This window comes from Heloderma suspectum, chromosome W (assembly GCF_057233095.1).
Source record: "Heloderma suspectum isolate Gila_16-S chromosome W, 16-S_ref, whole genome shotgun sequence".
In the NCBI taxonomy this organism is placed as follows: domain Eukaryota; kingdom Metazoa; phylum Chordata; class Lepidosauria; order Squamata; family Helodermatidae; genus Heloderma; species Heloderma suspectum.
Window position 1 is genome coordinate 1,960,001 of NC_139475.1, and position 12,375 is coordinate 1,972,375.

A 12,375-nucleotide genomic window follows, 5' to 3' on the forward strand; every position below is an offset into this window, starting at 1 on the left:
CCCCAGGGCCAAATCCCATTTGGGGGAATTTCTTGGGGGCCGCATTCCAGTGGTGGGCACGGCTGAAGGCAAAGGTGCGGGGCCAACATACGTGCTTAAAATAACAGCATATTTCAGCATAAAGCGCTTACTCCCAGGAACTAAGCCTTAGCTGAGGCACTGCAACATTTTAGAATGGGGGGGGGGGACAGCACAAAAGGTGGGGAACCACCAAACGACCCGATTGAGGTTCTTTATCCCTGATCCAAGGGATCCTCAGACTTGAGGGTCAAGAAATAATTTCCCTGCAGCGGACCTGAAGTTTTGCTTTTCCTCAAGGAAAAGCCGCACTCAACAAGGGCGTTTCCTTGTTGAGCGCGGCTGGGCTCGCTAGCTCGAGCTGCCCTCCACCCTGTTGCAATTGGCGGGCAAATGTTACCCGATCTGGTGTGGTGTTGCAGGTCCGTGACTGGGCAGAAGAGGAGAGCAGCAACCAGGGCCTGTTGGTGACCGTTCGGGGCCTTGGTGGGGCACCACTGGATTCCAACGCAGTGCAGTTTGCTTCGGGTCGGGACCATCATGAGAGCAAGAAGCCGATGCTGGTTTTGTTCACTGATGACGGGCGGCGAGGGGCTGTGTTGCCCACCAACCCCCTCCTAGGTGAGGAAGAGGCAGTGTCTTGCTTGTCAACGTGGCAAGACTGAATATGGCTGCTAGACCTCAATAGACTCCCTTGCCCATGATAGTTCAATTCCTTTTTAAAGGCACAGCCAACGTGGCAAGGCACCATCGGCACGTCTCGTGGAGGCGAAGTAATAACGTGCTGTGTGAAGGACATTCTTTCGTTCTCTATAGAATCTTGTTTTTTTTTTCCTTTTTTAAAGGATAGGCTTGCAAAGGACAGGTCGCAAACCTGTAAACACTTACCTGGGAGTAACTCAGTGGGGCCTTACTCCTGAGTAGCGATGTATAGCAGCGGAAACCACATACTTTAAGAAAGGACCCCTTCCTTTTTTGTATATGAGGAACTGACCCAGTATGCTGGCTGCGGCTGATGGGAGTTGCAGTCCAACACATGAAACGGTTGGAGAAGGCTGGGTCATGTACCTGTCTGCATTCGTAATGTGGTTCTCTGCTCTTTGAAATCACAGAACGAAGATGCAGCCATGTGCAAACCCTGATTCTCTGAACATGGGCTGGTGTAGTTTACCCTTGTTGTAGTTGTTGCTGTTGCCAGGAGTAGGTGGGTGGAGGGAGATTTGCGAGCACTGAATTTGCAGAGACGTGCGGGGGCTTAAATCCCTCCGGAAATCCCTCCTCTTTGCTCCGGAAGCCTGGAAGATGTTCATGGGCTGTCCCATGTGTTTCTCATTGGTGAAAAGAGGGACATGGTTTTTTAGATTAAAACATCTGGTCCTTCTGCCTCTGAGTGCATGCAAAGTGCTTTTTAACCATTCTATGCTCAAATGTATTGATCCACAGACTTAGGCCTTAGCTCGAATCTGATCTCTGTCTCGATCTCTCTCCTGTAGATATGTCCCGGCAGAATGCAATCCTTCCGGAGCCCCTTAGCGGCCACAAATCCAATGGGACGCGCACTCCTCGCTCAGTGGACAATCCCCTGCCTTGCCAGAAACACCCGCTCTTTGTGGACTTTGAGGAAATCGGTTGGGCTGGCTGGATTATCTCCCCGCGCGGGTACAACGCCTACCACTGCAGGGGTTCCTGCCCCTTCCCGTTAGGGGAGAACATGCGGCCCACCAACCACGCCACTGTCCAGTCCATCATCAATGCCCTCAAGCTCAGCCAGGACGTGACCGGTCCCTGCTGCGTCCCAGATAAGCTCTTCTCCATCAACCTCCTGTACTTCGATGACGATGAAAACGTGGTGCTCAAACAGTATGCTGACATGGTGGCCGGGAGCTGCGGGTGCCACTGAACACCAGAGATGGATGCGGCCTTCCTCAGCGTGGCCCTTCCAGTGATATCGCATGTTCTGGAAACAACCAACTGGGCCAAAATTCTACATTTTTCATTGCTACTGCAGGGTCACTTTTTAATTTAACTTTTTTGGGGGGGAGGGGGGAAGTATGAATACAGTATCCTATATCCCCCTAGTACCCCTTTCCCAATCTCACACTGGCCCCTATTTTCTGGGATCTGTCCCTGCTCGACCCTGGATTCCACCTTTGGGGGCTAAAATTGGGGTTGTTATTTTGGAAATGTTGCTAGGATGTCCACACATACGCTCACTTTCATCCAGTTTTGGCCACCTACTCCTGATCTCTAGAAATGAAATCCCTTGAGTGTGGGAGGTGGCATGTGTCTCGGTGGCCATGCTGCATGGAACGATGGGACTTGCAGTGCAGCACACCCAGAGGCTACCAGGTTGGGAAAGGCAGTTCTAAACTCTACGTTCTGCAAGAATAAAAGTCAGGGCGATTCAATGCAAGCAATTGGCAGTAGAACCAGGGCTGAACACACACACCCCCGCCCCGAAACATGACTTCTTCATGCAATGCCTAATTAACTTATGGAACTCCCTGCTGCAAGGCGTGAAGCTGGCTGTTGGCATAAAGCGGATTGGGAAAATGAGCTGTATAGAACCTCTAAAACCGAGTCATGTATGCCAGTTTGGGCTCCTTTAGAGGAGTAAGCAGGATATGAATGTAACTAACAAACAAATTTAGCAAGAGTCATGACATCTAAGCGGAGGTCGTGTGTTCAGCGGCAGTCTACCCCTGAGTATCTGACACTGGGCACCTGGGGACCCTAATCGGAAACAAAATGTTGGACTAGACCTGGGTCTGATCCAATGTGGATGTTCTGTACTCTGCTGTCTCCAGAACCACTGACCCAGATAGCAAATGTTGCTATAAGTGTTTGAGGTGTCACCAGATCCATTTTGAATGAAATTTCCTTTTTTTGGGGGGGGGGGGGTGTTCGTGCGTGCAGTAATTGCAGACGGAGCTGCACACAAAGGCTTTCCAAACTGCGATCCCAAGCTGCGCGCTACAGAATGTACCATACTGTAAATATCCAAATTGTTAATATATATAAATATGTATATATCTGCATGCATATACTGGACACCTGCTGTACAGTGGTACCTGTATATATGTGTAAATTGTTATTATAATGGTTATGAAGTCTCTGTATATCATCTTGCATACAAATGCGGTGTTAATATTAAGAACCAAGTGACTTTCCCCACCCTGCCCTCCAAATGGTATTTTCGTTCCTATCCTAAAAGAAAGCATTAGGGATCGGATTGCAAAATTGCACCGTTGCGGGCCGAACCCGCCTCAGTGCCTTGCGTATCACATGATCCTGTGTCTACTCAGAAGTAACTGCCCCCCTGAGTGCGATTTGACTTGAGTCCCAGGTATATAGGGTTGCAAGACTGCACGGTTGCTCCTTAAGTCTACTTAAAATGGTAACGGCTTGGTTTGTTCTCTGTATCTGTCTTATATTTATAAATGTAGATCTATATTCACATTTTCCTGTATTATAATAAAAATGGTTTAAAAATGATTGTAGCCCTACAGTGCCATCCTCTACGTGCCTACTCAGAGGTAAGGAGCATTGCGCCCAAGCAGATAATCAGATATAGGGTTGCATCCATATAGTGCAAACCCATATTTATTCGGAACGAAGAACCACTGAGTTAAAGGGCCTTTAAAGGTAAAGGTAAAGGTGTCCCCAACCAGTCGTGTCCGACTCTAGGGTGCGGTGCTCATCCCCGTTTCTAAGCCGAAGAGCCAGCGCTGTCCGAAGACGCTTCCGTGGTCATGTGGCCGGCATGACTGAACACCGAGGTGCACGGAACGCTGTTACCTTTCCCGCCGAGGCGGTACCTATTTATCTACTTGCAATTTCTTGCTTTCAAACTGCTAGGTTGGCAGAAGCTGGGACTGAAGACGGGAGCTCACTCCGTCACGCAGCACTCGGGTCTCGAACTGCTGACCTGCCGACCTTCCAGTCTGCAGTTCAGCGTCTTAACCACTAAGCCACTGCGGCCCCTTTACTCCCAGGTAAATGAGCATAGGGCTGTAGTCTCAATCCCCCTAAAATTTAACCCTTTGACCCCTGGGATTCCCCACTCCCCATCACTTTTGTCCTGCCAAAGTTGCCCCTTGCAGAGAATGGTGTCGCTGTCGTCGTTTTAAATTAAGTGGTGGGTGCGTTGAAGACACCCTAAAAAAAGTGGGATGGATCTGGACTTAGTCCTACTTAGAGGGGACCCATTGAAAGACTGAAGGCAAAAGGAGAAAGGGACGGCAGAGGATGAGATGGCTGGATAGCATCACCGATGCAATGGATATGAACCTGAGCACACTCCGGGAGAGTGCGCAGGACAGGAAGGCCTGGCGTGCTCTGGTCCATGGGGTTACGAAGAGTCGGACACGACTGAACGACTGGAGAACAACAACAATTGAAATAAATGGGACTTACATTAGCTCTGTCTAACTTTAAGGGCACAATCCTATGCATGGTTAGACAGAAAAAAAGACTGGCTGGGGCCTGCTGGGAGTTGTAGGACTTTTTTTTCTGTCTAAACATGCATAGGATTGCACCCTTAGTAACTTAAGCCTCATTGATTTCAGCGGGTCTCCTCTAAATGGGACTAAGTACGGATCCAATCCAACGATGTCTATGCCAAATGCAGGACGTGGAATTTCCCTCCCTCAAAAAGACGGCTTGAAAGTGGGATTAGACCTGGTTTTGAGAGGACGAGGTGGGTCTTGCCAGTATAACCTTCAGCTTCGGGGACCCTTCTACCTGCAGAATATGGAGACACTCTGCCAAACACCTCAATGCCCCGCTTTCTGATCAAGCAACAAAAACTTAAATTACAAAAAATGTAGAAAGCGGCGACGGTAACGGAACGACTGGACATCAGGAGCAGCGCCAGGCAAAACACAGCAGCGTTGGCAGCCCAGCAACCTTGGCTCAGAACCCCGACCTATCCAGACATCGTAATCCAAGATTAGCAGGCCAGTTCCTGCTTGCTCTTCCGCTAAACTGCTGCCAACCTGATCCTGTTGTTGTGAAGGGTCCTCCGCCTGTTCCGTTGGGTCTCGGAGTCGAAAAGGAAGGCTGATCTTTCAGGAGGCCTGAACCCCTGCTCCCCCCGCGCACACAAAATTAGCCGTAGGGGGTTGGGTGGGTAGGAGCTTGCGAAACCAGCTCCGAATTCTGGGACAGACCTCGCACATACCAGAGGAGAAACAGTTTCATCCTTGACCTGATTTGTAATCCACCTCTTCCAAACCAGTTTACCTCCATGTTACCAGTTTAGGTATCACGTACACCCTGCAGCCCCTATAACACCGCTGGTTACCTGCGACGACAATCCAAGCTAAAGTAAAAACAAACGAACAAGAACCCCGATTTATTAGCCCACAGCCACAAAAATTGGAAGAAGCCCAGCCGGGCCAGCGGCCCATCTCTTGTCCTCAAGCCTGACAAAGCAGGAGAAGGCTGGGTCAGGGTCCCTCAGTTCAGACACTGCTTCTAGTCATGGCTCTGACTGCCCGGCGGGAGCGGACGTGGTGACCTTCTGCTCGGAGCCCTCCTGCACTTTCCTGCTGCTTCCTTGGTCTTCTTTCCCACTGCCCAAAATCCGTCAAGGAAGAAAAGGCGGAATAGCTGCATGATGCCCATTGAGTTACCGCCAGGACCTCTCCGTCTGGTGGTCCCTAGAACAGCTTACCAAGAACCAGATCGTGGACAATCCCAACGCGTTCTAGGCGCTTTTTATTGTGCGGTCGTCCAACATGGGGTTTCACAGGGGGCTGGACAAAAAATCCTTCCCCCCTGCAACCCTCCTGTGTTCTCCCACCGCTTTTTTCTCTTGAAATCTGCACAGGAGGACAAGACGGAAGAGCTACACCCCCTCCGTCTGATAGGTAGCGCCAGGAGCACCCGCGTTTTGAAAAGGGGTGCAAGCTCTTGGAGCTTTCGCCAGCCCACCCTGGCATCCTTTTCCCCATAGTACATCCATTGATTTGCAGTATTTCGTATTTAGAATTGTGAAGGAGGCAGTCCTGGGCTTGACGGTGGATCGGTGGTCTAGAAGCAGCTCCTCCTGTTGCATTCACTGAGAGACAGAAAAGAGGCGTCAGTGGCGATGCAGGCAGTGAGCAGGCCGCCCTCTGTCCTGAGCATCTCCCAGTCAAAGGATCCCAAGCTGGGTGGGCCGTGAAAGACCTTGGCTACTGGCCAGACTGTTGGCCGTGGGGGAACGAATGTGGCGACGGCTGAGGGGTGGGATGGGCGGACGGCAGCAGGAGGGGAGTGGCGGGATTCCCCAGGCAGTCCCCTGGGGCTTGTGGGTGGCAGCCAAGATGGTGGGTGCAGTGGGCAGAGGGATGGAGGGAGTGCAGGGTGCAGTGCCCCAGCTGGTGGGTGATGGGCTGTTCTGTGTGGACAGGCAGGTAGGTGTGGTGCATGGTGGGCTGGCTGGGGGGGTGACGCCCTGGGACTGGGTACGAGGCTTGCTGGCCGGCCACGGTGTGCTTGCCGGAGCAGCACTCGCTGAACTTCTTCCAGGCCCGATCCTTCAGGTTGAGCCTGCGGGAGAGCTTGAGCAAGACGGCGGTCTCGTCCTCATGGGACCTGAGCTTGGCGTAGTAGTCGGAGAACTTGCTGTAGAGGATGGAGATGGGCATCCCGTTCAGGATGATGCCAAAGGAGATGCAGCTGAAAGCCACCATCCGGCCCAGCAGGGTGTCCGGAACCGTGTCCCCGTAGCCCACGGTGGAGAGGCTGACCTGAGAGAAGGAACGGAGGTGGTGAGCGGGGGAAAGAGAGCGAGAGATGGGCCTGCCGCCACACGGGCATCACGCAATCTCAGACTTATTTGCACACACAGCCGCCTTTGGGCTTCCACCTACCCAGAGCACGTCACACCACTGCGGACGTCCCCAGCTACCCCAAGCCTTTCCCAGCCCCACCTAGGACCTTCTGCATGCAAAGCAGGGGCTGTACTACTGAGCTACGGTCTTTCCTCTAAAAACAAAGGCTCCAGGATAAAGAACAGATTTAAATACAGACAGGGAGCTGCGGTCGATCGCGGCACGCCATCAGCCCACTTTGCTCAGGACTGTTGGCAGCTTACTGCAAGCAGCTCCCAGGGGTTTCAGGCAGAAACAGCAGGGCTTAAAACTGGGACTTTCTGCACGCAAAGTGGCCTCTGCCACTGCGGTATGGCCTCCTTGGAGCTGATGGTCACCGTTTTTCTACCCTAAACCAGCAGACTGAGCAACAGAAATGTCGTTTCCTGCACTACTGAAGCTCAGCGTCCACCCTGTATGTGAGGCTAGGATCCCATCCTTGGCTGCCTGTTCCCAGAGGAACCTGGTTGGGGGCCGGCTGACCTTGGTCCACCCCACAAGCAATTCTGTGCCCCCCCAAAGGCATGTTCTGATTCACCCACGCACCTTCACTTACATGTTGCTTATTTGGAGGTGGCGTCAGAAGTGCGCTTTCAGGGTACACACTTTCTTCACAATGCCCATCTGGACAGGGGGCTTCTGTTCACCCCAACCCCAGTGCACCCCTGCCTGAACAGTGTCATCTCGCTAGCCAGTTTCCAGCTTTTGTTGCTGGGGCGGATCCCAAAGGGAAACGCTGTGCCTTTTTCTAGGAGCTTCTGATACATTCACGGGGGCAAAAGTTATGCAGGCTCTACTTTTAGCAGCCAGAAGGATCACCGTTATGTGGCAGAACACCCCCCTTGAAGGCAAAAGATCCCAGCTTTCACCTCTGACTCTAAGCATTTCACTTGCTGCTTGCACCTCAAAGGCGTCTCTTGTCTGTGTATTGGCCCTGGGAGCGTAGCCAAGCCATTTGTAGTGTTAGAGGGACCTAGAGATCCATAATGCGTCCTTACGTTCATTATTGGTGCAATTCCCACGCTAGTAAGCCTCTCAGCATGTGCAGATGAGCCAAAAGGCCGATAACAGCCTTCTCAGTGCATTCCTTACTAATGAGTAGAAACCCTAAGCAAGCACTCTGCCTGGGAAGCGAAGTTTGTTTACAGGTGGCGGTGCTTGAGAACCAAACACTTCTAGCCTATGCTGGGAATGAACGCGAGGGGCGCTTGCGGGTGTCGTGCTGCCTCATTGCTGACATGTAGAGTATAAGACCCATTGTACCCCATGGCTCTGGGTTCAGAGAAGCTGTCTGATCCAACCACTGGGTACACCTGTGTGCTGCAGATTACCCAATAAAGTCTCCCTGTAAGTAAACCTTTGAGTCTGATGTATCGCTATCTTGGCACCTCTAATCTAAGAGTTCGAAGCCTACAGCTGGGGCAACACAGTCTGGAACCCTGGAGAGCCACTACCAGCCACAGCAGACCTCACTGAGCTACATGGACCCAGGGTCTGTCTCAGTAAAAAGCGCCTTCCTTTGTTCCTATTTAAAACGGCCCTTTATTCAAAGCCATGAGTACTGGAATCTTTATTTCTAGGGCAACGACCATAGCTTAGTGGTAGAGCCCTTGCTTTGCCCAGCAAGGCTCTGCCACTTTGAAGGCCCCAGGTTCAATCCCTGGCATCTCCAGGTAGGGCTAGGAAAAACTGCTGTCTGCAAGGACCAGTGTCTAACTTGGAATGAGACAGCTTCCTACATTCCTGTTTAAATCAGCCCTTTATTCAGAACTACGAGGACGGGAATCTTAGTTTCATGGAAGGGCTAGAGCTCAGCAGCAGAGCCCTTGCTTTGCATGCAGAAGGCCCCACTTTCAGTCCCTGCCTGAAACCCTGGGTAGCCATCGCTGCCAGTCAGTGTAGACCAGGCAGGTGGGGAATGTGACTCCCTCCAGATGCTGTTGGACTGTGACTCCCATCAGCCCTGGTCAGCATGACCAATGTTCAGGGATGCTGTGGCTGCAGTTCAGCCACAGCTTTCCCCGTCTCTGGTGTAGACCACTGGTCTGCAAGTGGTGGGTTGGGGGGGAAACTCTTTCAGCCTGAGGGCCAGCTCTTGGAGGCCGCATTCCAGGGGTGGGTGGAGCCGAAGGCAAAAGTGGGAAGGGCACACAAACGAAAACATCAGCATGTGAAAGCCCTTACGTCTCTCACTGCCAGTAACAAAGCGCTAGGAGAGGTATCTCAACCCTTGGGAATGGCGGGGGGAATGCATAAAAGCCGTGAAACCACAAAATGGCCGGTGTTTGGGCGAAAGGGGGCACGTGACCATCTGGGGGACCACGGAGGACTGGATTGGGACAGCAGGAGGGCTGGATTTGGCCCCTGGGCCCAAGGTTGCCCACCCCTGCACTACTGGGTTGCAGCATGACCTAAAGAGCAGTATTACCATCATATACACATGTAGTACAAATAAACATGTGGAGTGGGTCCCCAAACGCATGCTTTTGCAATAGAGGGGGGGTCTGAGAAGGTTGAAAATTCCTGGAGCACACGGTCCAGGACTAGATTAGGTTATATCCCAGGTTAGGGATAGGCACCCTGGTGCTCTCCAGGCATTTTGGCCTACAACTCCCATCAGCCCCCAATGGTAGGGGATTATGGATCCATCTTGGAGCAGCGTAGTCCATGATGTCTGTAGTCCAAGAAGATGTCTTGGACTACAATGGTGGTCCAAGAGGACATCTCTGACTACAATGGTGGTAGAAGAAGATGTCTTCAACTACCATGGTGGTCCAAGAAGATGTCTTGGAACACGATGGTGGTCAAAGACGACCACAATGGTGGCCCAAGAAGACATCTTGAACTACAGTGCTGGCCCAAGAACACTAAAATGGTGGTCCAGGAAGCCATCGTGGAATACGATGGTGGTCACAGAAGACCACAATGGTGGCCCAAGAAGACATCTTGAACTACAGTGCTGGCCCAAGAACACTAAAATGGTGGTCCAGGAAGCCACCTTGGAATACGATGGTGGTCACAGAAGACTTCTTGGAAAACAATGGTGGTCCGAGACACCTGGAAGGCACCTAGTTGGCTAGCCCTGGTGTAGATAAAGGGAGGGGGCCTCACTTACAGCTGCCCACCACCAGGCATCAGGGATGCTGGTGAAGTTGGTGCCAGGGACATCATGCTCCACCGAGTGCATCAGGGCAGAGAAGGTGAAGACGCCCATAGCGATGAAGAGGAGCAGGCAGCAGACCTGCTGGTAGCACTGCCGGATGGTGAAGCCAAAGGCCCGCAGCCCGGTGGAGTGCCGGGCTAGCTTGAGGATGCGGAAGACGCGCATGAGTTTGATGAGCTTGAGCACCTTGCTCAGCTTTCCCACGCTGTGCATCTTGTGCAGCTCCTCGTGGTGCTTGGTGTCCCCCTCAGCCAGGTTCTCGAAGAGGATCTGGATGTAGAAGGGCAGGATGGCCACCAGGTCGATGGCACTGAAGGCCACCCGCAGGAACTGCTGCAAGGTGGAGGTGGAGATGAGGCGCATGAGGTACTCCAGGGTGAAGAAGACGACACAGACGGTCTCCAGCTGCTCCATGCACTTCTTGCTGGCCTTGTGCTGCATCTCCTCCACCGTGCTGAGTGTCATGCCCACGATGGAGACAAGGACGAAGATGCTGGACACGACGGCAATGATCTTGGCGGGAATGGAGGAATACGGGTTCTCGATCAGGTACCAGATGGTCTTGCGGAACTCACCAAAGAACTTGCCCTCAAAGTGTTCCTCCCTCTCCACCGGTTCCAGCTCGGCTTCCAGCTCCCGCTGGACTCTGAGGTGCTCGGACAGCTCATCCTGCTTCTCTTCAAAGAGGATGCGGCAGCACTGTTGGGCGTACTTCAGGTGGACCCCCCAGTACTCGATCTCCTCCATGAAGTTGGCCGGGCACAGCTCGTCCATGATCCACATCACACCACTGCTGTAGAACTGGAAGATGTAGTGGAAGATGAGGGGGTCCCGGTCAAAGAAGTACTCATTCTTGGGCACCGAGTAGTCGTCGCAGAGCTCCAGCTTCTTCATGGGGTCCGTGGAGATGGCCAGCTGCCCGATCCGGGTGATGGGGTACTTAGCGGCGACTTTGCATGCAATCTGGAAACATCTCCCTCCCACGTTGAGGTTCAAGAAGTACCGGTTCTCCTGGGGTGGGATGCTGTGGCAGCCTGGGCTCCTGTCAGTGACGTTGTGCACAGAACCCCATTGCTTGACCAGGTGTTCCTGAGCAAAGGGGATGTAGACTTCCTCCTCCTTGGGTGTCACGCAGCACTTCTGGTAGTCCCCGATTTTCAAGTTGGCCGAGAGGCTCGCCCGCCTCTTCATGGGCCACCGCATCACCGTTGTCCACACCACAGTCCCTCGACTGCCACAGCTGGTGGACGGTGTGTTTGGGGGAGTCGCAGTTCCCTGCCCGTTACGTGTGTGATCGCTGGGGACACACACGCACGATCTGGACGCTTCCCAATGGCTACCAAGCATATACACACCCTGAGCTCGTGTGCTGTCAACCTGCTGAGACTTTGCAAAGCCGATGGCTTCTCAGACTGTGGCACCGGATGTCTCTGGAAGCGGCTACGCGGGAGCTTCTTAAAATGTTAATAAGATTAGGAGGTTAACCTTTCAAGTTAAGAAGCTATTTCTGGAGGTCAGGCCTCCATTTGCTTTATCTTTCTGACACCCACCTCCCAATATAGCTTCCTCTCTCAAGAGCTTAGGGCAATCTTCCCTAACCTGGTGTCCCCCTCCCATGGGTTGGACATCATCTCCAGCATGGCTGGAGATGATGAGACTTGTAGTCCAATGCACCTGCAAGGTGCCAGGTTGGGGAAAGTTGGCTTAGGGGATTTAGCGGAATTTCTGCAGAATATTTTGAGTCCGCAAAAGCTTACGATAAAAAACTAAAGCACCCAGTAAGCCTTTAAGGTTCCCCCGGACACTCTCTCAGCGTGTCTGTTTGACATTTGGATGGGCCGATCCAATTTGATGCAGGAATGTGACAGCTTTGGGGTTGCATGCATCTCTGCCCGACAAAGGCCTCCGAGATACTCAAAAGCTTAAATATTCCTATCCCCATCTAACTCAGACCACCAATATCAGCTGCCTTTTCACCCACTCTGTGATCTGCTTTGGCCAAACTGGCTGGAAATGATGAAGCTGCAGCCCAGCACTTCTGGAAGGCACCAGGTTGGGGGATGCTGAGTGACCCTGGGCTTATACAAAATCCTGCCATTTCTTGCTTACGCTCTGGAAGCGCAACCGGCAGATGTACCGGGGGCTCCAAAATGTCTTGGTGGCTCTTGGAAGCCTAACTTCTTGACTCCTGCTGAGAAGACCATCACTATGTCCTATTTAGAGGAGAGAGGCTTGCAGAAGGCTGAGCTCCAGTCTCCGTTGAAAGCCTCCCCTTTAATTCAAGCTCTGGTTCTCCCCCTATCCCCAAATACTTCTTTGTCTAATGTGTTACTT

General features: G+C 52.4%; 2 protein-coding genes across 2 annotated transcripts in view; one reads left to right on the forward strand and one right to left on the reverse strand.

The window, feature by feature from the left end:
• LOC146333931 (bone morphogenetic protein 2-like) overlaps nucleotides 1-1,918 on the forward strand; it is a 6,256-nt gene extending 4,338 nt beyond the window's left edge. Inside the window, exons 4-5 of the mRNA XM_084825304.1 lie at nucleotides 441-670; nucleotides 1,552-1,918. Of these exons, the coding sequence (XP_084681430.1) occupies nucleotides 441-670; nucleotides 1,552-1,918 (597 nt within the window). The remainder of the gene's footprint in view (nucleotides 1-440; nucleotides 671-1,551) is intronic.
• Nucleotides 1,919-6,197: 4,279 nt separating this feature from the next.
• LOC146333932 (potassium voltage-gated channel subfamily V member 2-like) lies at nucleotides 6,198-11,244 on the reverse strand. The gene is made up of 2 exons (XM_084825305.1): nucleotides 9,994-11,244; nucleotides 6,198-6,755 (listed from the first exon to the last, which is right to left on the reverse strand). The coding sequence occupies exons 1-2, from the start codon at nucleotides 11,242-11,244 to the stop codon at nucleotides 6,198-6,200; spliced, it is 1,809 nt and encodes a 602-aa protein (XP_084681431.1).
• Between the last annotated feature and the right edge of the window lie 1,131 nt (nucleotides 11,245-12,375).

Coding starts and splice junctions, on each gene's coding strand:
- LOC146333932 (XM_084825305.1), bottom strand. CDS start 11,244: ATGCGGTGGCCCATGAAGAGGCGGGCGAGCCTCTCGGCCAACTTGAAA. Junction 6,756..9,993: donor ATGCCTGGTGGTGGGCAGCT/GTAAGTGAGGCC, acceptor TCCTTCTCTCAG/GTCAGCCTCTCCACCGTGGG.